At 45.4% G+C, this 24354-nt stretch overlaps 1 protein-coding gene across 2 annotated transcripts in view; it reads left to right on the top strand.

Annotated features, from left to right (window-relative positions):
* PCSK6 (proprotein convertase subtilisin/kexin type 6) overlaps positions 1-24354 on the top strand; it is a 113605-nt gene that overhangs the window by 32291 nt on the left and 56960 nt on the right. For both annotated transcript variants that reach the window (XM_037910671.2, XM_043523963.1), the window contains exons 3-7: positions 4277-4387; positions 5292-5435; positions 7589-7665; positions 9270-9358; positions 20320-20492. In XM_037910671.2, coding sequence (XP_037766599.1) covers positions 4277-4387; positions 5292-5435; positions 7589-7665; positions 9270-9358; positions 20320-20492 — 594 coding nt within the window. The remainder of the gene's footprint in view (positions 1-4276; positions 4388-5291; positions 5436-7588; positions 7666-9269; positions 9359-20319; positions 20493-24354) is intronic.

The raw sequence follows: 24354 nt of genomic DNA, 5'->3' as shown, positions 1-24354 counted from the left end.
TTTACATGGAAACACATGCTCATATGAGCATGCAAAAACACTCCCCTTCAACACTAAGGGTCTGTTGATAGAGATTTTGATGAGGGAATTCAGTGGCTTGATTATTAATGTGAATGGTCTGAATGTGGACGTTGGATAAAGCTGCATTTTAAGAAGTACTAAATAAGTATTATGAGAGCATGTGGTGTGCTTAGATGAAGCCAACATGATTTTAATGCTAGCAGATGAAAGAAGAGCAGCAGAATCAATGTCCCTGCCGTTTTAGGACTGTTAGGGTAAATCTTTAGGCCCAGTTATCACAACTGTGAGCTCCACTGTGAAAAGTGAGTGAAAGTTCATAAAATGCCACAATAGCCTAGACCAACAAAGGCTGATGGGAAAAGGTGCAAAAGGGAGACTGAATCTGTACAAACAAAAAGGCTGACTGATATAACTCAAGGATTGCGTTCAGATCATGCCTGGTAAACAAGAAAAGCGTGGGAAATCAGTGAACCAAAATTAGTGTGTTGGAAATAAGGCCTAACTGGTGGACAAAATAATGAGGGGATGGGCTAGTCCACCCATCAATCCCTTTTGGGGTCCTTAAAAGACTTTTTGAGGAAAATTGGAGGACATGAATGGAAGAGGGCAATGATTGCTGACTGAAAGGAGGGGAAGGAGTGAGCTCTACCAGTAATGGCTGCCACCTCCAGTATCTCCTAGGACTCCAGAATCCACCATAATGCCACTAGAGATCCCAAAAGATGTTCAGACCAGATCGGGCCAAAGAGAGGAACCTAGATGACATCACTGCCTCCGCCGTCTGACTAACTCCCAACCACCATGTGGGATGTGAGACTCTGCCATCTACCCTCATCCCCACGTGTCCTCCTTCCCCCATTTTATTTCTTCTCATTTCTGTCCTCCTTTGTCTTCTGTCGGATAAAAGTCTGGGTTAGCTGGCCAAGACTAGATATTCTGTAACACTGTTGTGAGCCTGTGAGCAAAAGCGCAACTAAAAGCAGTGCCCTACACAGCCCGATGCTGGTACAAGTTTGCCAGGTCTTAGAGTAGTTGATAAGATTGTGTTCTGGGCCTGGTTTTCCAGCAGTGAGGTGGCAAGTGAAGGTCCACACCAGCCTCAGAAGCTGCATTTTCTGTCTTTGCTGTTCTTTTCACTCCTCTCTCGTGTGTCTTTTAAGAAATGGGAACAGACTTTAACAGCTCCTGCCCATCTCAGCTAACTTCTTCTGTTTTTTCACCCAATACAACACGTATTACTATTTTTGATACCACCTAAAAGACGGTCAAACAAGTTCCCCCCCCCACCCCTTCTAATGACTCTCTTGACTTAAAGGGAACAAGGGATGTTGTTCGTATGAAAGCCTTACTTAATACTTGACATTTCAAATACTTGAACTGTTTTTCCTTCTTTTTCTGTATCTTTATTCAAAGGTTAAAAGGATTCTTAATGGTGTGTTTGCCATGGTACAATGCAGGCTGAGATCTCTGTATACCAAACCCTGAACCTTGTTTAAAATTGATGAATGTTGGACAGCGTTAAGTCTTTGGGACCATATATTCCAGTCCTGCAACTCGTAAATAAACCTGAGGGCAAGAAGACTGAAGATTATTCTAGTTAGTTATAGGAACAGCTCCCAGGTTTCCTAAAATCCATTTTAAAGAACAGAGGATGAAATTCCAGTCCCACTGAAGTCAATGAGAGTTTTGCTGTTGACCTGAGAGTAGCCCGTATCTCTCCCAAAGTGGCTTGAAATGTATTTGAACTTTTTGTGGGGTGTTTTTTATATATATACTTTGCCAGTGTCACGCTGTCTGGAGTGGCTCAGGACCAGGAGTGCCTACATCAGGGCAGACTGTCAGAAAAGAGGGCAGACACCTCAAGCTGGTGGTGTGTTCTATAATTAGATTTCACCAAGCCAGTAAGAAGTGTGTACTCCTGGATCACTGTACCAGTCGTGCCATGGAGTCAGTCTCCTTTGACTCTCCAGTCTATCTTGCCACCCAGACAAACTGGACTTTGTGATAAAATGGTTACTTACACCAAAACTCACATCATATTTAGGTTGCTTCCAGTCCCAAGAGACCAGTCACTTACCCCAGATCAACTGGTACCCTAGATCTTACACCCAAGACCATGCTGGTAGCCAGTTCTACTAACTAAGGGTTTATTAGCTAAGAAAAGGAAATGAGAGGTTAAAGCAAGTAAAATACATGCTCAGGTGAATCACAATTTGTGATCCCAAAGGGTGGCAGTGATGTACTAAACTGCCAGTTTCCCAAAAGGCTTTTCAGGTACCATGATTGTCTCAGAGGATCTCTGCCTTGCATCTGGCGCACTTCCCTGTAAGAGTCCAAACAGTTCAGAGATGAAGGATCTTTCCTTGAATCCATACTTATAGCTTCTTCTCACAGAAAACAAGCCAACAGTGTCACTACCTAAGTGGGCTTTTCCTTTGATGATGGAGAGTGAGAAATGCCGTTTGTGTTGATGATTGGAGTTCGAAGACGCAAAGACCACTTGCGTCTGAAATTAGCTCTTTTCTGTTAGGGTTCTTCATTTGCATTCTACAAGGCTTCTTTCTCCTTTGATGGGTTAGTTGGTTACAGGGGTATCACAATGTAAATGTTTGCTTCTACTTTATAATGGGATACAGATAAGTGAAAACAATGCAAGTAGCATCCCATTAGTTTTTGTGACGTTTAAACACCTCACACTCTCTTACACATTTAACAATCATCTTGATTTATATAATGCACAAGTGAATTGGCCTGGGGCTTTGACATGAGCTGGCGCCTGATCTGCCAGTGTCACAACCAGTTCTGCAGAACGGATGAAATATCACCAGCAAGAAAGAAAAATAAGCCCCTCTTCAGCAAATCATCTACGTACTTTCCTAATGAAGAATTTACTAGTCATCCTTCAACTAAGCACTTAACCAAGTGTTTTGACTACAATAAGGCTTAAGCTCACGCTTCAATCCTTTGCTGGCTCAGCCCATAGATAATACTGTTTTTAGGGACCCAACCTTTACGTCTGACCCACGGAGCAGCGCACTCTCCTACCAGTCTCTCAGGGGCACATGCCTGCATGCTGGTGCAGCTTATCTCCGAGTGCTGGGGCCTTCACACTGCCCTTCCCCTTGCTGGATAATGTCACACATGCATCCCACTAAAAACCAACACAAACCCATCCATCCTGGGCTCTCCCTTGTTAATACTGAAGTGATGATTCAGCCCTTGTATGGGAAATTCTCAGGCTTCCATTGCAGGCAGGAGTTCTTTCTGGGCCCCTTCTCACCAAGGCATTCCATTCCCAAAGTCTTAACCCTTCCCCTTGGGTCCCCCCAGGCAGAGGCAGACCCTGATTTCCCCAGAAGAAAGCCACTGTCCGCACCAGTCCTTCCTCCGTTACAACGGAGCCTCCAGCACAGAGTCCTACCTCTGCAGATTTCAGGTCTGTTCCCAATCACCTGCTCTCGAGAGGAAAACAAACCTGGCAAGGTCCGAGCCGGGACCCGAACCCCGCAAAGTCACAAGCTCAGCCTGTGACCTGCTAATATTTCCCCTCCCAATTAAAAAATGAAACCACAAACCCATTTTCTGAGAGCCTGGGCAAAGGGTTCTGCTAGCGAATGACAAATCGTTTGGTTTCATAAGGTTTTGCCTTCAAAAGAATCCAGGCACTTGAAGTGGGAAAGCCAGGAAGTGCACGGCTCTGATGGTATTCGTGGGAGTCTACACTGCCACTGTTGTTGTTGTTTTGTTTGTTAGCTGTGCTTTGGCATTGTATATATTCTGTTGACAAACGCAAGTATTCGTCCATTGTGGGTCCAGTCCTGCAAACTCTCATCCACATCAGTAATGGCTTGCAGGACTGGCCCTGCTTGTATCCAGAACATCTGATTAGGCTATCTCGTTACATATTCCATCCATAGTACTTTAAAACGTACAAATATGATAAAGCAGCCTACAAAGAAGATGAGAGGTAGATTTGACTTCTTCCATTTCAGATTTAGTTTGTTTTCTTGCATGAATAGATCATAGCCCTATGCAAAATCTAAATTTGCTCTAGATTTTCCATGGTGAGGAAAACCATCCACTGACTGGTTAGAAATGAGTCAGGAATATAATGTTAAAGGCCTCTCAGTTTCAAAAGTTGTTTTGTTTGCTTGGGATTTTTCATTGATACTATATATGCAGTATTTGAGTGGCCAATGTTTTTGTTATTATCTTTATTTGCATATTCAATAATAATAATTTAAAATCTCTGTAGGTGAAGTGGCTACAGCAACAGGAAGTGAAACGACGAGTTAAGAGACATGTTCAAGGTGACCCTCCTTTGATTCACTTCAATGACCCAATGTGGTCTAAAATGTGGTATATGGTGAGTATCTTCAGTAGTCTTCTTTTTGCTAGCCAGGTACTTTTCTATGGTAGAGTTATTTTACAGCAAAGTTACTTTTTTAAAAAATGGAAAGTTTCATTACCCTTCACTTAACCTCGTTGATAGTGTAGCCCATTGACTTCTGTGTTTGTGTCAGTGAAAGTGCTTTGTAGCTGTATTAATATATCCCAGGATGCAGAAAAATGTCATTTTAGAGGCAGTGTGGCCTAGTGATTGAGCATTGGACTGGAACTCAGGTGACCTGGGTTCTCTTTCTGGCTCTGCCACTGACCTGCTGGGTGACAGTCGGCAAGTTATTTCCCTCCCTGTGCCTCAGTTTCCCCATCTGTAACCTGGGGAGGAGGAGGATGATGATACTGACTTCCTTTGTAACGTGCTTTGAGATCTGCTGATGGAAAGTGCTATAGAAGAGCTGAGTATTCTTGTTTGTTGTAATTAGCTGTCTTTCATCATGATCATTTTATCGCAGGTACACAATTCTAAGCATAAAAGGTCTGAAACTACCTCTATGCAGTAACAGCATTTTATTTTGGTTCATTGATTTGTGTTTGGCAGGGAAAGTCATTTAAAATAAAGTCGCTTGATAGAAATGTTACTTTGTATGAATATAAAGTTGAAGATCCATCCCTAAAGTGGAAGAACCAAAGAATATTAAGATTTCAGTTCCCCTCATTAACTTGTTTGGGGATTTCTTGATCTAGTATGTAAATTTAAAACAACCTTACAAATAGCTTGGTGAACTGTGGAATGTAAATGTATTTTCAGATTAGTTGATTTGTTTGCACAGTATCATTCTTCAGCAGAATTGGGTGATGCTTTGAACTCATTGGCACATTGGGGTGGATCAGTTTTATAATCTGCCCTTTGCTATTTCTGCCCTCAGCACTGTGGAGATAAAAACAATCACTGCAGGTCAGAAATGAATATTCCAGCAGCCTGGCAGAGAGGATATACTGGCAAAAATGTGGTGGTGACCATTCTTGATGATGGCATAGAGACAAGCCATCCCGATCTCGTACAAAACTATGTAAGTAAAAAAAAAAAAAAAAAGTTTGCCGCTTCTCTGTAACCTTTTAGACTGGCATGTCAAATGGAAAATATGATGGGGAAATGGGATAGTTCTTCAAGGAAAACGGGACCAGAGACTTTTTTCCCCCAGTGAATTTGTTTCTGAAGAACTTTAAAAATAAAAGCATAATTTAAGACCAGCCGTCAACAGAATACACATAAAGATTTGAAAAAAAATCAAAACTTCAGATTTGAAACAAACATGTTTGGAAACTCCATTCCTGTTGGGGATTAGCCAGCTGTCTAGGAGATGAAGGTTTACAAATATCCCACCACCGTCAGTCTCCTGTAGAGTAAAATCAGGCATCCTGTGGCCAAAGACAAAGATAATGTAAATGGCTTTGCTCAGCCAGAGTTTGAAAACAGGTAATAGAATATCAGGGTTGGAAGGGACCTCAGGAGGTCATCTAGTCCAACCGCCTGCCCAAAGCAGGACCAATCCCCAATTTTTGCCCCAGATCCCTAAATGGCCCCCTCAATGATTGAACTCACAACCCTGGGTTTAGCAGGCCAATGCTCAAACCACTGAGCTATCCCTCCCCCTGTTAAGCAAGACATAAGACTTTCCATAGCTAATCTGTTTCCTGGCCCTGGGAAGTCTAGTACCTGAGTCAGGCTGACTTTTTACCTGAAAGATCCTGATTGCCAAACACCCAGCACCCAAATCACATTCCAGTTTGGCAACATGGACTGTATCACCTACCTCTCTAGCCTGATCATGACACATACTGGATGGAGGCAATAAACTTAGTACAATTCTCCTGGTTCTCACCTGATCCTCATTTTACGCTGAAGACCCTGACATGCCAGTCTCTGCTGACTCATTGTTAGCTCAGTATTTGGATGATGTGGGTGTGGGAATGGAATGCCTCTCTCGGTTATAAACAGGAACTGAAACACTTTTTACCTGTCAAGCCAAGAGTTCACTGGCTGATGTTTCTCCTGCAACAGTTGACAATGTTCTAATACATAGAACAGCACAGGGTGCAGCCTTCCTACAGGGCTGCAAGATACTGACAGGGACCATTTCTGACAATCTGAGTCTTCTGTGCCCAGGATCCTCTTCTTTTCGCTGCTTAAATAGGTTTGAAATGTCTTCGTTTTAGGTGTGCCCTAAGAGTTAATGATTTTTAGTGTCAGATCCTGGGTCCTTACTCTATTTTCCCTCATTCCATATCGGGCAAACTCCCATGAGTGAGAAATGATGGACCGCAGGATTTAGCTCACAGTGCAAAGCTTGTCATTTTTAGTAGATTAATTCTTCATTTCATTTGTTTCTAATAGCTGTAAAAGAGCCTGGACAGGCACTTTCTAAACACTTCTAAATAAGTTAATATAAAGAAGGGCCCACACCCAGCAAACACACAGACACGGTTCCATTGGCTCGCAAGCAATTACACACTAAGGAAAAAGAAGTTCCTTGTAAATTTCAGTGAACCCTTTTTAAGCTGTTTCTCCTTCTTCGGGCTTGCAAGCTCTGGTTACCAGCCTGAGGAGTATGCTGGATTGAATAATGAATGCCAATAGCCTTTGTTAGTCTTAAGCAAATACTTGAGAATTAAATTAGAAGTGCCAGGTTATTGCATAGGCCATCGCCCCAGCCCCAGCCCCTGGAGTGCTCTATTTGTGCTAATGTAGCATCTCACAGGCTTTTCATTTAAGCATTTCATTTTATTTGTAGAGTGAACGCTTTATAGCCTCCCGGAAAGGCGTAATTGGAAAAGCAGAAAATATTGAACCACTTTCTTGTCAGTGGTGAGACAAAGATTATAACCTTAGGGAAAGGGCACTCTGCAATAAATGAGCCTGGCATCCCGGTTATGCGTGAACTACCGCTGAATGATAAGGTGTCTCTGTCTATCTGATCCCAGCAATGAGTGCAGCTCCATTTACATTGCTGCTTTGGAGGGGAGAAGCAAAGTCTTCCCAAGTTAATGTTATGATCACTTACTAAATGTAAATTCCAAGGGGAGCCATGCCTTGCTGGGGTGTGCTTAGGTGATCTCTTCCTGTTACACTCGCTGTGTTAATTCAGTGTTTCTTTAAGTGGGCTTTAGGTCTGGTCTGTGCTCTGGCTAGTCACGCTCACTAACGAAAGTGAAATGTTTTTAGGATCCTCAGGCGAGCTATGATGTCAATGACAATGACTGTGATCCAAGTCCACGCTACGATGCCAGCAACGAGAATAAGTATGTTGCATTCCTTATAATGCACCTAGCCCTTAAATTGTGTGGTACTTTCCAAGAACTTCCCAGACATTTAAACACCTAATTTTTACAGTTGCTTCATCCCAGAAGGGTGGGTTAATAGTACAGGAAGCATTAGTAGTATTGGGATTTCATAGATGGGGAAAGTGAGGCAAGACAGCATGACTCCTGCAAAGGTACTTGTCAGAGCTAGGATTAGAACTCAGGAGGGGAGGGATTAGAACTAGGGGGGAGAGATAGCTCAGTGGTTTGAGCTTTGGCCTGCTAAACCCAGGATTGTGAGTTCAATCCTTGAGGGGGCCATTTGAGATCTGGGGCAAAAATTGGGGATTAGTCCTGCTTTGAGCAGGGGGTTGGACTAGTATTTCCTTTTATCGGTTTTGAATTTGCCACCTTTTTATTGACTGCCCCCTTGTTCTTGCATTTTGAGATCAGGAGAACAGAAGCTTACCTTCTCTAGACCATTCATTATTTTATATATTTTTATCAAGTCCCCCTCTTATTCGTCCCCTTTCTAAATCTCTTCCAGTTCTGCAATATCCTTTCTGAGACAAGGTGACAGCACTGATTATATAAAATCACACACTTTTACAGCAATTGTCCATGGTCTGTCAGCTCAACTCCCCCTCCCCACCCCAACCCCTTATTTTAATTTACTTCTGGCCTCCTAATAGTGGTGTATACATATCTGCGATCATACAGCATAGCTCTCTTCATGTGGTAACTATCAGTTGCCAAGTAACTTTCTATCAATCAAACAAATGCAACGCCAATAGACTCTTCATGCACTGTGTCCCAAAATGTCTTTAGAAAATGAACAGCTCCACCATTTAAGATGAATGAGTCTATTCTCCGCCCGGTGCATAATAGGCCTCATACAGGGGAATCTTCTAAAGGCCAATTTGTGAACAGAGAGGGGGGTGAATGTTCAACATGATGTTCAGGGCTTTAATGTTCGTGTGACTTCTGCTGCTGCTAACAGGAGTCGTGTGGCAGAATCCTTGAAGAGCTGACTGGAAATGTGTCCTCTAGTCTAAAAGGACTAACCAAAAACTATTTTTAAGGGTCACCGTCTGTGAATTCCCTTAATGATGCCAAGCCTCTAAGCACTTTTCCAATTTAGCGGATTAGATGTCAAAACGATATCACACTTTTTGAACCTAAATTAAAGTGGGACTTCCACATGGCGGCACATTTGAAAAGGAAACATTAATACAAAAAAGCAATTTACTTGGCCACTAATTTCCTCTATTCCCCTGGCCATTATTGTGTTTTTGAATAAAAAGCTTCCTCGCTCTCAAGTCAGTTTTGTCTGCTGCGGAAGTCTTAAGCCCGTGTTTATGAGCTCACCCGAGGGATCGGGATGTCGCAGATGGAGCATTGTGACATCACTGTAAAATCAGAGAGGGAGAAATGTTGGGATACAACATTGCAAATAGCTTAAGCAGCAATGTGACTGCTAGCAATGGCGTCCTGATGCTGAGTGTCACGTACAATACATACACACACTTGGTCCAAATCTGTGTTTGACTCTGCTGTCAATTATTTACATGGGAATGTATCCTGACTTTCAATTCTCTTTTCAGACATGGCACGCGCTGTGCTGGACAAGTTGCAGCTAAAGCAAACAACTCTAATTGTATCGTGGGCATCGCATACAATGCAAGAATAGGAGGTAAGGCTGACGTTATGCTATGGCTCTCTCACTGTGTGTGGTTTGCTACTTATACACCTTTATTTCCTGGACCTATAGTTCTGCCCGCCTGGACTGGTGAGTTGTGATTTCTTGAACTGAGATTGACGGGGGACAGTGAAACTCTGGAGCAGTGACCCGGTTTGGATCTGCTAAAGTCTTGAATCATTATTGTCCATGATTGAGAATGACCCTGAGAATGACCTTGGGCCCCCCCCCCCAACCCCCTGGATAGCGAAGCCGTATTTTTGAGAAGAGGTTGGGGACCTGCTGATTTCAGCTCTTGAGGACATTGCTGACAATGTGCCCTCTGCATCCTTTAGATCCTCAGTTAGTACAAATCACAGGTGGCTACAGCTGGTTGGAACCCCTTCCCCAAGATGTGTCGGTTTCATTGGGAAGGGGTTCTTTGTTTTTGTTTTTTTGAGCAAGAGATTTTCTCACACTCTGTAGCCTGGCGATTAGGGCACTGGCCTGGCCTGGCATGTGAAAGACCCAGTTCAAATGCCCGCCCTACCTCATCTTGAGTGATCTGGGACAAAAAGCTCTGGTCTGGATCAGGCAGAGCAAGGATTTGAACCTGGGTTGGCTACATTCCAGGCGGTGCCCTAGTCTGCAGGATGAATGGGAGTACACACCCCAATCCAAAAGTGGGCACTAGGATATGACTGCTGTCCCCAGAAACTTTCCAAAGGTTTTGGATTTGTTCCAGCATGGAACGAAAACAAATGTCAAAACTTCAGAAGTTGCTGCCAAACAGAATTGTCGTCCTACAGCCAACTGTACCGGTGGCCCCTTCTCATTGGTAGTCAGCTGCACCAGCTTCAATTAGGGAAGCTGCAACACCCCAGTTCAGCTCAATATTCACATCAGAGATTAACGCTCCACTTGTAATCATTTAGAAGGGCTAATCTGGGAACCATGGCTGCTTGGATGTTTGCCTTCCAACTGGAACTGACAGGGGAAGTCAAAGGAACAGGGTTAGGTCTTCGTTTGGTAAAGGACCAGTTTTGGAGTTTGCAAGAGCATCCGCAAGCTTTTTCCCTGTATGATCCTCCTGGATTTTTTTCCATATTTAAATATAAAATTGAGCCAATAGGTGATTTATATAGGATTGCGTCTTTTACGGAACCGGTCTTAAATGGAACAAACAAAGCTTGCATAGGCTTTTGGGAATGTATTCAATCAGGTCAGACCCTTGACTGTCTGTCTGAAAATTCCTGGCAATGTTTTCACTTCTTCTTGCATCTAAATCCTGGAAATCCAGGACTTGGAATAGCAAAGTCTGTCTCGCTGCATGGTTCAGTCTCCGGGCTCTTTGTAATTTGCCTTGGTAGCAATAGATTTTACTGGCAAGGCTGCTATAAAATACTGTTCTCAGGGGCTGCTGTGTGCAAGCCGCTTGCCACTTTCCATGATGTCGGTGCAACTTGTGGAGCAGGGAATTGCATATGGTTTTCTCACAGCTGTGCGATCCCACTTCGCTGCCCTCCACTCAGCTGCTGGAATTGCACGCCGGGGAGAGGCCTGGATGCAGATTGGCAGGGGAGAGCCTTGCCAGCACTGCACTGTCTTCCAGCTGTTTAGGAGTTGGCAACGCTGCTAGCGGGCGGCAGCGCTTCCTCAGTGACTGAGCGGAAATGCTGCCTCTGAGAAGGATGCTGGGAACATGGGAATGGGGCTGCACTGGCTGTGAGAGGATTTTTGGGATGCTTCCAAAGGAAATGTAGGGTAGGGTGTGAGTAGAAGAGCAGAACCGCGCCTTTATTCCTGTTAGAAGAAAAGGAAGACTTGTGGCACCTTAGAGACTAACAAATTTATTTGAGCACAAGCTAACACGGCTGCTACTCTGAAACCTGTCTTTATTCCTGCTGGGTTTCTTTCCCCTATCCCTGACTTTCCTACCCCTTTTGCTTCCTGTTTACCCCCATTGTCCTCCTTTCTTTCCTATTCTCTACACCCTCATTCTGGGTTCTTTCTCTTTCCCTCGTGTGCCCGCCTCCCCTATCTCTTTAGACAGAGGCCGCATGGGCAGTTACCTTTGGCCCAACGTGCAATGGGGCCGAAGTGGTGGTGGGACATCTGTGGTTCCTTGATTACAGAGAACCCTAAGTCAGCAGGAGACCATGCACTTTCCGGAGCTAGACAGAGGTCCGGTTCACCTTGTGTCAACCACACATGTCCCCTTTCCAACACCATCCTTCTCAAATCTCCCTTACAGAAAACGGCTCTTCTCTTCTGCATCCCTTCTTTGCCCCCCTCCCCCTGCTGGTATGCGGAGACGAGCACATTGTTCTTTAGAACCGGGGGGTGGGGGAGCACAGGGATGAAACGATTGCTGCTGATGCTGTCGATGCGGAGGTTGGTAATGTTGGAGGCTGGTCACTTTGAGAGATGCATCTCTTGCTGCAGGTCGGTCCAAGCACCCAGAGTTCAGGCCCTTTCTGTCCCACCCTTGGAGACCAAGAACCCACACCAGGAGGGGGGCCGCCCTTTCCAGCAGATGGAGATTTGAGCTGTTAGCATGGTTTGCAGTAGGAGCCTAGGTCCGCAACTGCCCTGTGTTGATCAGAGTTGCTCTTGCATTCTTTGCCCACGCAACCTGGGCTGGAAACGGGTGCTTCTGACGCAGAGAGAGCGCGTCAGGTTTTTGACGCTCCGTGTTCTACTCTCCTGAACGCTCAGCATGTTGGATATAGGATCTCCAGGTGCCCTAGCGGTCAGGCCAGCCTGCCTATTTGCGCTGTGGGTAAAATTGCTGGCCCAGTGTTTGAACAGTCTGATCCAGCTACCTGTGTCTCTTCAACCCATTTTCCTTCTCCGAGCCAACTGCAGAGCAACAGCAAATGTCGCTAGTTAATTACATACATTGAGATGTTCCTCCCTCCCTCTCCCCTCAGGAACCTGTTTCCATTTAACGAAATATATTAAATAAATAACTGAAAATGACTCTTATTTTTAAACTACATGTTTGTACAAACCCCGGCACAATGGGCCCCCTGACCTTGGCACTGCTGTAATACAAATAACAAACAGTAATGAAGTAAACAAATCATTATCAGTAAATTGGATTCATGATGCTAATGAGAATCATGAAGTTCATTTGCATTAGCATATCTATGAACCATTCAGATTTAGAGCATTTTAAAGGATTAACTTACCCCAAACACTAACTAATCAGCTTGGAGTTGTGTAGTTACAGGGTCAATGACACATAGTGTCAGTGAATCTGTGGGGCTGACTTTGCAAATGGGGTAGAATGAAGGCTGGAATTGTCATGTATTACAGGCTACCTTTGTGTGCAGCTGCAGACCAAATCTACAGGAAAAATCATTTGTAGATCAGTTGCCGAAAGGTCCTGCCCCGTCCCACTGCCCCCGGCCTGATCTGTCCCCTCATTGACCCAGATAGAACCTGCAGAGTCAGAGTTCAAGGAGGGGGACATGAGCCTCTCCATCAGCCTCATTTTAGGAGCCTTATCTGACACCTTGCAGAGGGCAGATGTGGCCCTTGCTCTGTTACCCTTTGAGCATTAGAGGAGTCAGCTTAGTACTTGTATTAATGGTAGGAAGGCTTTAGACCTGGGCACCTGTAGGTAGACGTGGTCCTGACCCAGTCTCTCCTCTGCTTCAGCTCAGATATGGAGAAAGGAATTAAGCCTCTTCTGATACATCCACCTCCTTCAAGGCTCCCCCTTGGACTGTCCTGTCTCCTGCCAGCATCTCTTCCCTGTTAGCTCTCTGAGGTGTCTGACATAAAACCCTCTGAGGCAGAGGTCACAACAGCTCAGCAGGAGTCCATCGGGGGAAGATTCCCCACAATGCCTCAGGAGAGCAGAGGGACCCTAGCATCTGTGTAAGAAATTCTTGGTGACTGTATGGGGAAGGCGAATCTTGAAAAATGCCCACAAGCCACTGTGCCAGCAGCAAGAGCTGAGGCAGTATGGGATAGCAGTCAATGCTTTCCCAGGATGCCTTGATACCAACATGGTTACGGAACTTGACAAGGGAGGATGTGTAAATACCGGTTAGGCCAGGTTAGGCCAGGTCTACACTCGAAAAGGTTTTCTGGTGTAGTTATCCTGCTACAGCTATAACCGCAAACCCCTAGTGCAGACACAGCTTATCCAGTGCTTATACCAGTTCCCCGAGCCAAATAAGCTACACCAGCAGCAGCATGTTTATGCCAGTATAACTGAGTTGACACTAGGGCTTTTGCCAGTATAGAAATGTGACAACATTACTAGCAAAAGTTTCTGCGGTAGCCCTGGCCTCTGTGTTTGGCCGGGGGGAAAGAAGCTGCAGCATGGGAGCAATACAGCTGTGATTGCAGTAGCTGCGGGAGACAGCCGGACAGTTCACACCGAAGAGAGAAGAACATGAGTAGAAGATCACTTAGCTTCTTCCACCACTAGCCCAGGTGCTCAGGGAAAACGCCGCTGGAGGGCTGGTTGGGAGACAGCAAGGAGATTGCCCCAAGCTTCTGGGCCTGGGCTAAACCCCAAGCTGGGATTTTTCATTTCCTCCTGTGACATCAACTTAGCAGAAGAAAAATAATTGTTGAAGAAGAAACCTTGTTGACAGATACCGTATTTCTCTGCCGTATCCTGCCACCAGCTTACCCTCCACTCCAGAAGCCGTACACAAATTCCATACCTCATCCCCACTATTTGAGACCTAAGCGAGGGAATCCTGGAGACTTTCGTTTAAATAACTAGAGGCCTTATTGTACCCACTTGGCCCTGCCCTGGAGGCGGCTCTACAAACTCCAGTGGTACGAGAGGATTGGTTTGTCTCTGGTGGGTGTTTGGCTTTTGTTGGTGAGAGATAAGTCCCGTTTCCATGATTCCATGAGCGAGTGCTTCTAATAAATCAACCACTAGACACCCCCCAGAACGGGGGTCTCTCTCTCTTTTTAACTTTAGAGTGTCTGCCTAGTTCTCTGCATGGGTGTATTCGCGCACGTTCATCCGTGTGCATGGCACATCTGATTTCTCTGTGATCCCAATGCAGGGGAACGAATGCAGACCCTGTTTTGAAATGTTCGCTCTCCATGCAAGTGTGGCACATCCCCGGGCACTCTGTACTGGTCAAAGGCCCTTGTGACAATTCCCTGTTTTTGTGAAGCAGGCAGCACTGAAAGAAGCTCATGCCATCGGTATAAATCAAGGCTGTAGCAAAATGAGGATGCTGATTGCCTGGTGCAAGCAGGGCCTTTCACTTCCAGCGACTGCAGCTGGACTTAAAGTACTCTGCCTCCTACAGGATCAGGCCCTAAAATACACATGGTATATTTCAAGCGCACACTCCTTAATAACCCCGGAGGCAGGAATTACTTGTCAGCTTTATAAAAAATGCATTGCTCCCTTTTGAATTTGACTTCTTTAATGAGTGCCTCCATGTGTGTGCATGTTGGGGAGACCAGGAATGCTTTGTCGACCAAGACAATAAAACTGACAGACCGCTTGAGGTTGTAGGTTTGGGTCAATTTTTTGAAACCGAACCCTATAGAGTTACTGATTGTGGAACAGAACATGCTGTCGCTTTAGCAAAAGTGATTCTAGATGGATTACTAAAATAAACTCACGATTAATGAGCAAAACTTGTTGGGGAGGCCTATTTGTCACACTCAAAAAGCTACAATCTAATTTTACTTGCTGTTCTTCAATGCTCTTGCATTGCCATTTATTTGCTGTAGGCAAAATACATTACTGCTCAATAAACAAACAGTGATCCTGGCATACCTTCTTTTTTCCTTCTCTTCTTTACAGCCTGCATTCTGAAAGTTTTATTGCTTATTCTCTGGGAAATAGCTGATTTATTTCCCCCTCCCACGATCTTTTCTTTAACTTTGGTTTCCTTCTTCCAAACTCTATAACCTATAGATCCTGCTGCAGTATTATATAAATCTGGGTTTGATTGCTAGCTCTGCTAGCTATGTTGGATCTGCTATGTGATGAGACTGAGGGGATATTTTCACTCTATACAAGTGCACAACTGGGAACAAAGTAAAGGGAGAATTTATACATCTTATTTTTAAGGCCATCTATGTAGGTATGGACAGTACCATTGCCATTGTGCCTTGCAAATATCTCAACACCTCTCTGAGGCATGCAAGTATTAGCCCCATTTCAGATGGGGGACTGAAGCACAGAGAGATTGTGACTCGCCCCAGGTCACATAGGATCTGAGACAGGAATTAAGTTCAGTTCAGATCTCCTTAGTCCCAGTCCTCATACACATGCCCATCTTTTTGCTGCAGACTCACTAAAGGCAAATCCTTCATTGGTTCATAGACAGTCCAGATGGGCAGAGAGTCCCTGTCAGGCCTGGGATGTAGCTTCACCTTCACCCCTTACAGGACTTGTCAGATGTTAAATGACAAGATCTGAACCAAAAGGCAAGGTAGACGTGATGTGGATGTGAGGAGCATCTCTGCCTGACCTGCCTTACACTTAATGCACGTAGTCCAGCGAATGGCTTACACTGTCCCAAAGCTGCTGCTTACTCCAGCTCTTCTCCTCTTACATTAGTGCTGGACATGTCGCTCTGAAGCAGAGTCATCCATTCACGAGCTGAGGTTGGTCCCAATTCTGCAAGGTGCCAGGCACCCCCAACTCCAGCTGACTTCACTGGAGTTGATAGCGCTTGGCTCCTTGCAGGGTCAGGCCTGGAGATTGAAAGCTAGCTTTTCCTCCCACCACGTGACGGGCTGAGTGCTTTGAATTATGATGCTACAAAAGGTTTTCTCTTAAAAATGGATAATGTGCAAGATGAAGTAACAGTGATGTGAAAACGCTATTTCCCGTCACATCTCTCAATCCAGGACAGATTAAGCTGTGATAGTGACCAGCTAACTGAAAAAAGCGTGTTCTGTCTGAATAATAAGTACCTGTGTGGCACATGCCAAAAACCAGTTCCTTGTCACTTGCCCATGCTATTTAGGAAATTTAAAATGCTGTTATAAAACACAGCCCTGCCCAGGGGTTACTTGTCAGTGTTCTCTTCAGTTTCGTTAGTTCACTTTACAAAGAAGCTTTGGTAAATGTCTTTGCGCCTTTGCTTTGTATTTTGAAGATTGTTCGCTGCTGGCAGCAGACGGCATTAGAAAAAAAAATATTTGAATTGCCTGTAGTCCAGAGCACAGCTGCAACGGTAATTAAAGCTGTCTGCATTTGTTTGGTTTAAGAAAAGTAAATGTGGAAAGGGAAGTGCATTTTTATAAACAGGCGTCTGGTTGGCTGGCTCCAGTAGGCACTAAAATGATCCAGTGCTACCTTTCAGACATGAGACCACTTAACAGAGTTACAAAACTAGACTAACTGAGCATCAAGGAAACAGACGGCTCTGAGCCGCTTTTGTCCACTCTGTTGATGTGCACCACTCTTCTGAGTGCCCTCTCTTACCATGGGGGGCTCTGAGTGCCCTGCCCCAGTTTTCCTCCTCTCAGGTACCCCAAAGACTCTCCATGCCAGGCTCTCTTGCCTCAATAATGTCCCTCCTTGGGGCTGTTTTATTATCAAAACCTAGTGTAAGGTGTTTAAAACGTTAAGTCTTGACACAAAATGAGGTCAGACTACATGATCCCAATGGATCCTTCTGGCCTTGGAATTTATGAATTTATGAAAATCCATTTCTCACCTCAGTGCAAACAGCCATTAAAATCACCTAAGAGACAAGGTGGGTGAGGTAATATCTGTTATTGGACCAACTTCTGCTGGTGAGAGAGAGACTGGCTTTCGAGTTCCCTGGGCCTGTTCCAGCTCCGACTGCGGCGTCTCTCCCACACACCCAGCAGGGCTGCAGGAGCTGAGCACGGCCCCCCTGCAGTCACTCCTGACTGTGGCTGGATGCCGTGGCATTGGCACTGAGGGAAGGAGACTCCTCTCCTCTGCTTTCCAGGTTGAGGACAACCAGTTGCCCCAGGGTCTCATTAGCAGAGAGGTGGGGAAGGGACAGGGACTCCCCTCTGAAGCCTGTTCCCCCTGGAACCCTTGTCCCACCCAGCCTCCTTGGAGCCTCTGTTCCCATGAAGTGAGCTGTAGCTCACGAAAGCTTATGCTCAAATAAACTTGTTAGTCTCTAAGGTGCCACAAGTACTCCTTTTCTTTTTGTTCCCATAGCGTGGTTCACAGCTCACTCCAGTTTCACCTTGGGTCAGGCTTTCCCCACTGGATAACCTCTGTGATCAGACACAGCCTCTTCCATCTCCATGGGGATTTGTCAAGCCAAAGGCAACCTGTATACACTTCCTTAGCCTAGTGTTCCATTAACAGGCGATGTATGTGAACATTGTCTCTAGGGGACATGGGAAGGCAGGGTCTGAACTCACTCACATTGATCAAAGTGGGGCCTGGTGGTAAAAAATAAATTGGAGAGCCATTGCCGCTATCTAAATCCAGGAAGCTGATCCACTGCCGTGTTCCCCATGCAGGGAACTGTCACACTCCAGTGGTGTTAGTTACAAACACCTATCGCCACAAAAGCAGGCTTCTCAGCTCAGTTCCTGCCCTACAGGAGCACATCCCCAATCAGACCGGGGAAAGAGTTCCCATTGCAGCCCAGGGGAGATGGGTGTGTCCCCTCGCAGCGTCGCGATTTGATCGAAAGTCTCCTGACATTTGGAATGTTTGGTAAATACCCAGCTGCTGGAATCAAGTGAATCCGCAAGAATTTCAGCTTCTGATTTTTAAAAGTAAGTTTCTAGCCCTGCTGGCTGCACAGAGGAGATGGAAAATGTGAAGTGAGTGCAACCTAAAGGCTTTGAAGCCAGACTGCAAATAACAAAACCCAAGTCTATTGTTTTGGCTTAAAAATCATGAGCTTTAAAAAACAATCTTATGATTTTGGGGGCCTGATTCATGATTTTTGAATTCTTGGGGTTGTGCCTACAATGCTGTATTTACACCAGGGCTGAATTTGTTTCACAGCATCTCTTTGGTTTCCCGATAAACTGAATTCTTGGTCTACTACCACTTCCTGGTTTGGAGCTTCCCAGTGAAATGCGGCACAGTCTTAAGAGTCTTTAACATCAATGATTCAGTGACAACGTTATACCTTTGCCACGTCTTCTTAAATTGGCTCCATTCCCTTTTTTTGTTCTGTCTTCCCATTGGGCATTTGCCATCAAGTTGCCTCGTGCTGCAGAGATGAGCCAGACAAGCATCCTCTCTTGAGATTGATGGGAATGCTTCACATGGCTGGGAAAGCGGCTTCACCCAATAAGCCCTCCCAGCTCTGTCACTTCTGTAATTGAATTAGTCTTCGCAGTCAGTGATTCACTGTTCCAAAACCTAGGTCCCTTATGTATTGGTGTGAGGAAGACGTCAAGAAAAATGATGATAAAGAGGCTGAGCTGAAGTGAAATGTGCGATCACACCTACCACTTTTCCTCCTCTTCAGCATGGCAGCTTGATGTCAAGCTTTAGAAGGCTTCTTTTCCAGTGATCAGGTTTTGCCCCCTCACCATATCTCTTGGGCAACTTTGCTGGCACTTTGCAGATGGCTGGTGGAGCTGCTGTGAGGTTGGACTGCAAATGGTCTACTTGTCCTACTGCGTTTTGGATATTGTGTTTGGATTTTCTCCCCTCTCTGACTTTTTCATCTTGATTTCAAGGGACTGATGAATCTTTATTCAGTTACAAATAAAATTCTTGCCATCTCTTCCAGGAGACATGAACATGGGTTGACATTTTCAAAGCCACCAGAGGAGTTTAGCGAGACAGCTCCCAGCTGTGCGTGTGGCTAGCTGGACGACAAGAATTCTAGGTCGTGAAATGTTTCAAGGCAGCAGGAATTTGTTTGGATTCCACACTGGTACGAAACGGAGACCTTTTGAAATTGTTCGTGAAAGAGAGAGTCCTCCACCCACCCACCCAAGAACAGCCAATAGCCCAGAGCAGAGCAAGAACTGGAACCTGGGTCCTCCATATCCCATCATGGGGCTGCTGCCTATTCTGCTGTCTCCGTCTTACTCTGACCAGAAATTTCATCCTGGACCTGAGAAGCCGTCCTGAGAAAACTTTCATTAAAACTGCTGTTTCTGCAAACATTTTCCGTTTCAACAAATCAGTGTTTTCCAACCAGAAACATTTCATCTAAAAATTCCCAGCTCTAATTGTGTGTCCGAATCCCGAGTTGGCTTTGAAAATCTCATCCTGGGGCTTCTGGGGGCTCCCATATCACGTTGCTCACTAAGCAGTAGGCTCGCATGAGCGATTTCTCTGCCCTAGAAATTGTCTCATTTACTTTTTAGCAAATGCTTTCAGCACTTTTTCTTTGGGAAGCAGTTAGCTTGTTCCTGATCAAAAGCTGGCACACTGTGTCATTTACGGGCCTGGTGTAACTAATGCTAGATAAAAGTGCATGAACTAACTGCATTCTCAGACGGGGCTTTTGGGTGAGTATTCAGTAAACAGGCTAATGAATGTCTTCCAGGCGTCAGAATGATTTGATTAACTGTAATTATAAGGGGAGAGGGGAGGGGAGTTGTTAACAGAGAAATTTTATGACTGAAAGAATTTTAAAGGCATATTCTCTCCAGCAGATGTGGGACTCTACTAGTGTGACTTGGTGGGTGCTACTACTTCGAGAGAGAGGAACTCTGGGGAAATGTTTAGATTCATTCTGGACCACGCTGCTTTCTGAATCCTGCTCGTGCAGCGAAACACCCAGAGCGCTCCAAATGACGTATCTTTTTAATTCCTTTCCATCAAATCAGCAACACAGTGAGAGAAAAGTGAGAGGGGGAAAGGTTTCCAAAATAGCATAAGAACTTCACGCAGCAGAGCTCATTAGGGTACCCACACTGACATTGTTTTCAGCTGTTCAAGACATTACAAGCCTTTCAGTTCTCAGCAGCCTCTAACAAAGGCCTTTGATTGCAATCCTTGCACTTTCATAAAAGCCATTCAGCCCTAATGTCTAATGTTTTTGTGCTTTTAGGCGTTCGTATGTTAGATGGAGATGTAACAGATGTTGTTGAAGCAAAGTCGCTTGGCATCAGACCCGATTACATTGACATTTACAGCGCAAGCTGGGGGCCAGATGATGATGGGAAGACAGTTGATGGACCTGGTGAATTGGCCAAACAGGCTTTTGAGTATGGCATTAAAAAGGTGTGGATAATTGAGTGCATTGGAGACACTGTTCCCCCCCCTTTTTGTTCCATATGAAGTTTAAATTCGTGTGTGTGTGTGTGTGTGTGTGTGTGTGTGTGTGTGTTGGGGCTAAGACTAGTGTGGAGCAGGGTGTAGAGGGTTAAACAAAGGAAAGAAAGTTAAGGTCAAGAGAATCGTCTTGAGAGAGTGGTGACCATGTCCAGGCCTTGTCTATACCACATCTGACACTGTGGCTACCACATAGGGAGCTGCACTGGGGGTGATTCAATTTTTCCTAGTGTAGACAAGGCCCAGGTGACTTCAGAACACTATCTCAGCATCTGGCATCCCTAGAAACGAGAAATGGCTGTTAGCTGCAAGATCCTGACTTGGAGCCCCTTTTGCCCTTTCCCTCCCGGATCTGCAAATTGTGGAGGCATTCACGTTCTTGATTGGGCTCATCGGACTTGGTGACAAATAAATAGGAGTGATTCTAACCCCACTCCACGCTCAGCAAAGCAATGCATGGAAAGCTCTTCGGGAGGCTTGATAAAATCTACTCAGCATAGATGTTCCAGGCACATGTCTGGCATTAAAAATAAAATAAAAGGCTTTCCCCAGGGCACTGATCAACACCAGCCTAAACTAGCACTTCCCCATGTCAGGGAAATCCCTGAGAGAACAGATGGCCCAGAGCTCATAGCAGACTCAAGTCTAATTTGAAATCCTGGACTGGAAGCTATGTTGGCTTAATAAATCAAAAGTATTTGAAGGGAGCTCATTTTTTATTATTAATTAGATTTATTCTCCCAGGGACTGGGGGCTGCAGGGAGGGGGATTTATCTCTTTGTTGTAGCACCGAGGAGAGTCCACTGCCCCCACACTCTCACTTCCCCCCCTCACTTTATCTCCTACTGTGGCATTTTATCTGACAACCAGCCCTGCTAGCCAGTAAGGAACAGGAAGGACTCATTGTTTCCAAGCCTGCTTGTGCTGCTTGCCTGGTGCTCAATATGGCTGCTGTGCTATGGAGAGGTGCACACTTTGCTTCCCGTCTCCCTCCCCTCTGCTTTGGAAGTGTCAGAGAGGTGCTAGGCTTTGGACCTGCAGGTTTGCTCCAGGGCACCGAATTATGTGCACCAGTGAAGCAGGAGGGGAAGTTACTGTCTGACCCCAGCTAGTAATCAGCACATACCCTGAAGCATGAGGATTGCTCATGCCTGTAATACTGTCCAGGCTAGTATAACTGCAGACCCTGTTCATGTGACGATCTCATTCTTATTTTAGTCTCACTAAGCTCCTAATGTCCTGTCTCAGTAAGTTTGATAGGTTATTTCCACATTGCATAAAGTATTTCCCTTTATCCGTCTTAAATTTGTTCCCATTTAATTTCAGTGAGTGACCTCCGGCATTCGTGTTATGACAGAGAATAAACAGAAGCTTCCAGTTGTCCATCTCTGCCTCCATTCTCCTTTTACAAATACTCCTTCCCCAAACACGAATCCCTCTCTTGACCCTTTTCTGGAATGTTCTGCTGCATCTCCCTGGAGCTGACATGGCCCAAGTCAATTCACTATTTAAGGTCCGGTCATAAGCTTGGTTTATACAGTGTCAGGGGTTGACTTGGAGATGTTTAAATCTCTTCCAAACAAGAGCGGGTAGATCAAAAGTCAGTATGTGGAAGTGGGGCCACTCCACTGACCCGACATGTGACTGCAGTAAAATACAAACCATGGCACGTCTTTTGGTCTGCTGGCTCCTGGAGGAACCATGCACTATGGAAGATAGTGCCAGGGCTACAGACCAGGCCACATAACGTGCCCAACACTGGAAAAAAATGATGATTGTGGTCGAAGGATATGAGAAGTAGAAGAAAGCAATGTCATTCTATTTCCTTATTCTCTCTCCTGTTGCTGATACAGCCTGATGTCTGAGAGCTTTTTCAACAGCTGCTCTGCACTGAGTGGCCTTCTTGATTTGAACTGGCCACAGGGATGGTTTCTCTTTTCTGGGACGTTACCACTGATCAGGACCCATTAATACACAGCAGTAGTTTGAAGGAGTGATGGATCCTGGCCTTTGGTTTGGGCGCAGGCACCTCCCCAGACTTTGGAAATGTTAAGGACATTATTATTTATCCTGTAGGAGTACAAACCCACAGGCAGACCCAGATCCTGCTCTGAGGACTTTATAATCAGGTGTGGGTCATGCACAAGATCCAAGGGCAAGGAGTAAGAGAATGAGAGCAGAGTTGCAGGCAGAACCTTCAAAGGCGAGGTTTGCGGATTACAGCATACTTTGACAGATTAACCCCCATCTTCTGGGAGGGTGCTGTATGGAAAACCAGCTCCTTCTGTGCTGAGTTTCTGGAGGAGGCATTATTGCAGCATTTCAACTACGCATGGCAAAAGACCTTTCTTGGTACCCTTCAGAAATCTACCCCTCTTCACCCGCTCCATGCTAGGTGAAAATGCTTCTGTATCCAAGGCTTGTGCCATTTCTGGTACTGTCCACTGAAGGGGAAGGGGTGGGAAGTGGCAGGGATGTTTTGGATGGGACTAGTCGTACTTGTCACAGCTTTCTTGAAAGACTGAAGTGAGCTGTTTGGTCCCTTAAGTCTATGTGGAGGAAAAGAGGCTCCCTGGGGAACCTTAAATTGAAGTTATCTAAACCTGGTCTTGAGAAATCTCTTGGGACTTTGAGGACAAGCCGGGCCTCTTTCTCAAGCCTTACTTTGGCATATTCTCCTCATTTTTCTTTTAGCAACTTTAAATTTTGGGGGGGAGTGAAATGTGGGGAATATCCCATTTTGGCATAAACCCTCGCTAAGGGGTTGTCATGATAAAGTAGTTTAGCCCGCTGGCCAATTCAGCACCGCTGTGAGGGATTAGACGTTGCTGTAGTGAAACAGACGGCCGGCATCTCCTAGGGCGTGGAATACTACGTTTGGCATCGCAGTGCTTGTTTTATCCTTTGTAACAATGCACCCAGTGTGACCTCGAGCCCAAGAAACATGCATTTCGAAACCTAAATGGAAACGTCGCTGAACTGAACCAATGTTAACTCAGGAGAACTCCCCTGAACCAGAGCTGAACTCTCCTGTTGAGAGCCATTCAGCCCATCAAAATGGAGACACGCAAAGCTGAAGGACCGAAGTTCTGTCTTCAAATAACCTTTCTATGGCCTATGTATCAGACGCTTACAGAAAAGGAAGCTGCAGCTTCCAGGGTTTAGCGTATAGGTCAGTGAGTCAGGACAGCTGGGGTTCCGTTGCCAGCTGTGTGCTGAGTCACTCCGTGACCCAGAGCCAATTTCGTCATCTCTCTCTGCCTTGGCTTCCCATCTGTACAATCAGGATAACGGCTCCCTAGCTTTGTAAATCTCGTTGCAATTTTGGGGTGAAAGTGATGCATAATTGCAAAGTATCATTACTAAAACAAGGACTTTTGCAGAAAGGACTTTGACCGTGCCCCAGACAATGTTAATTTCCTGTTTGGGGCAGTCAGTCTGCAGAGGGATTCATTGACGTGTGTGTGAATTCTTGCAATGTCAATACATAGAATCGGGGAAACAGGCTGCCCTTTAGACTCTTTTCTTCCCGTATGGAAGATGTGCGATAGAGGAGGCTGCTGCAGCTGATCGGGACACCCTGCCATTTGGATCCCTGCAGCTCCCGCACACACATGCGTGCTGCCAATGGTCAGGAAATGGCTTCAACAAGCACCTCCCAAATAACGGCGCTTGCTGCTTTCATTTACATCAAAAGCCTTCAACTCAGTGGAGGAGACATGGTTAGACCCTTACAGAAGTTTCTGGTCCAGATTTGAACCATGTTACCCCTTTCTGCAGAGACCCCCTCAGAGAAGGGGGAGAACTGAGA

Source organism: Chelonia mydas, chromosome 10, assembly GCF_015237465.2.
Source record: "Chelonia mydas isolate rCheMyd1 chromosome 10, rCheMyd1.pri.v2, whole genome shotgun sequence".
Taxonomy (NCBI): domain Eukaryota; kingdom Metazoa; phylum Chordata; order Testudines; family Cheloniidae; genus Chelonia; species Chelonia mydas.
The sequence above is the reverse complement of the archived record's forward strand: the minus strand, read 5'-3'. Positions and strand labels throughout refer to the sequence as shown.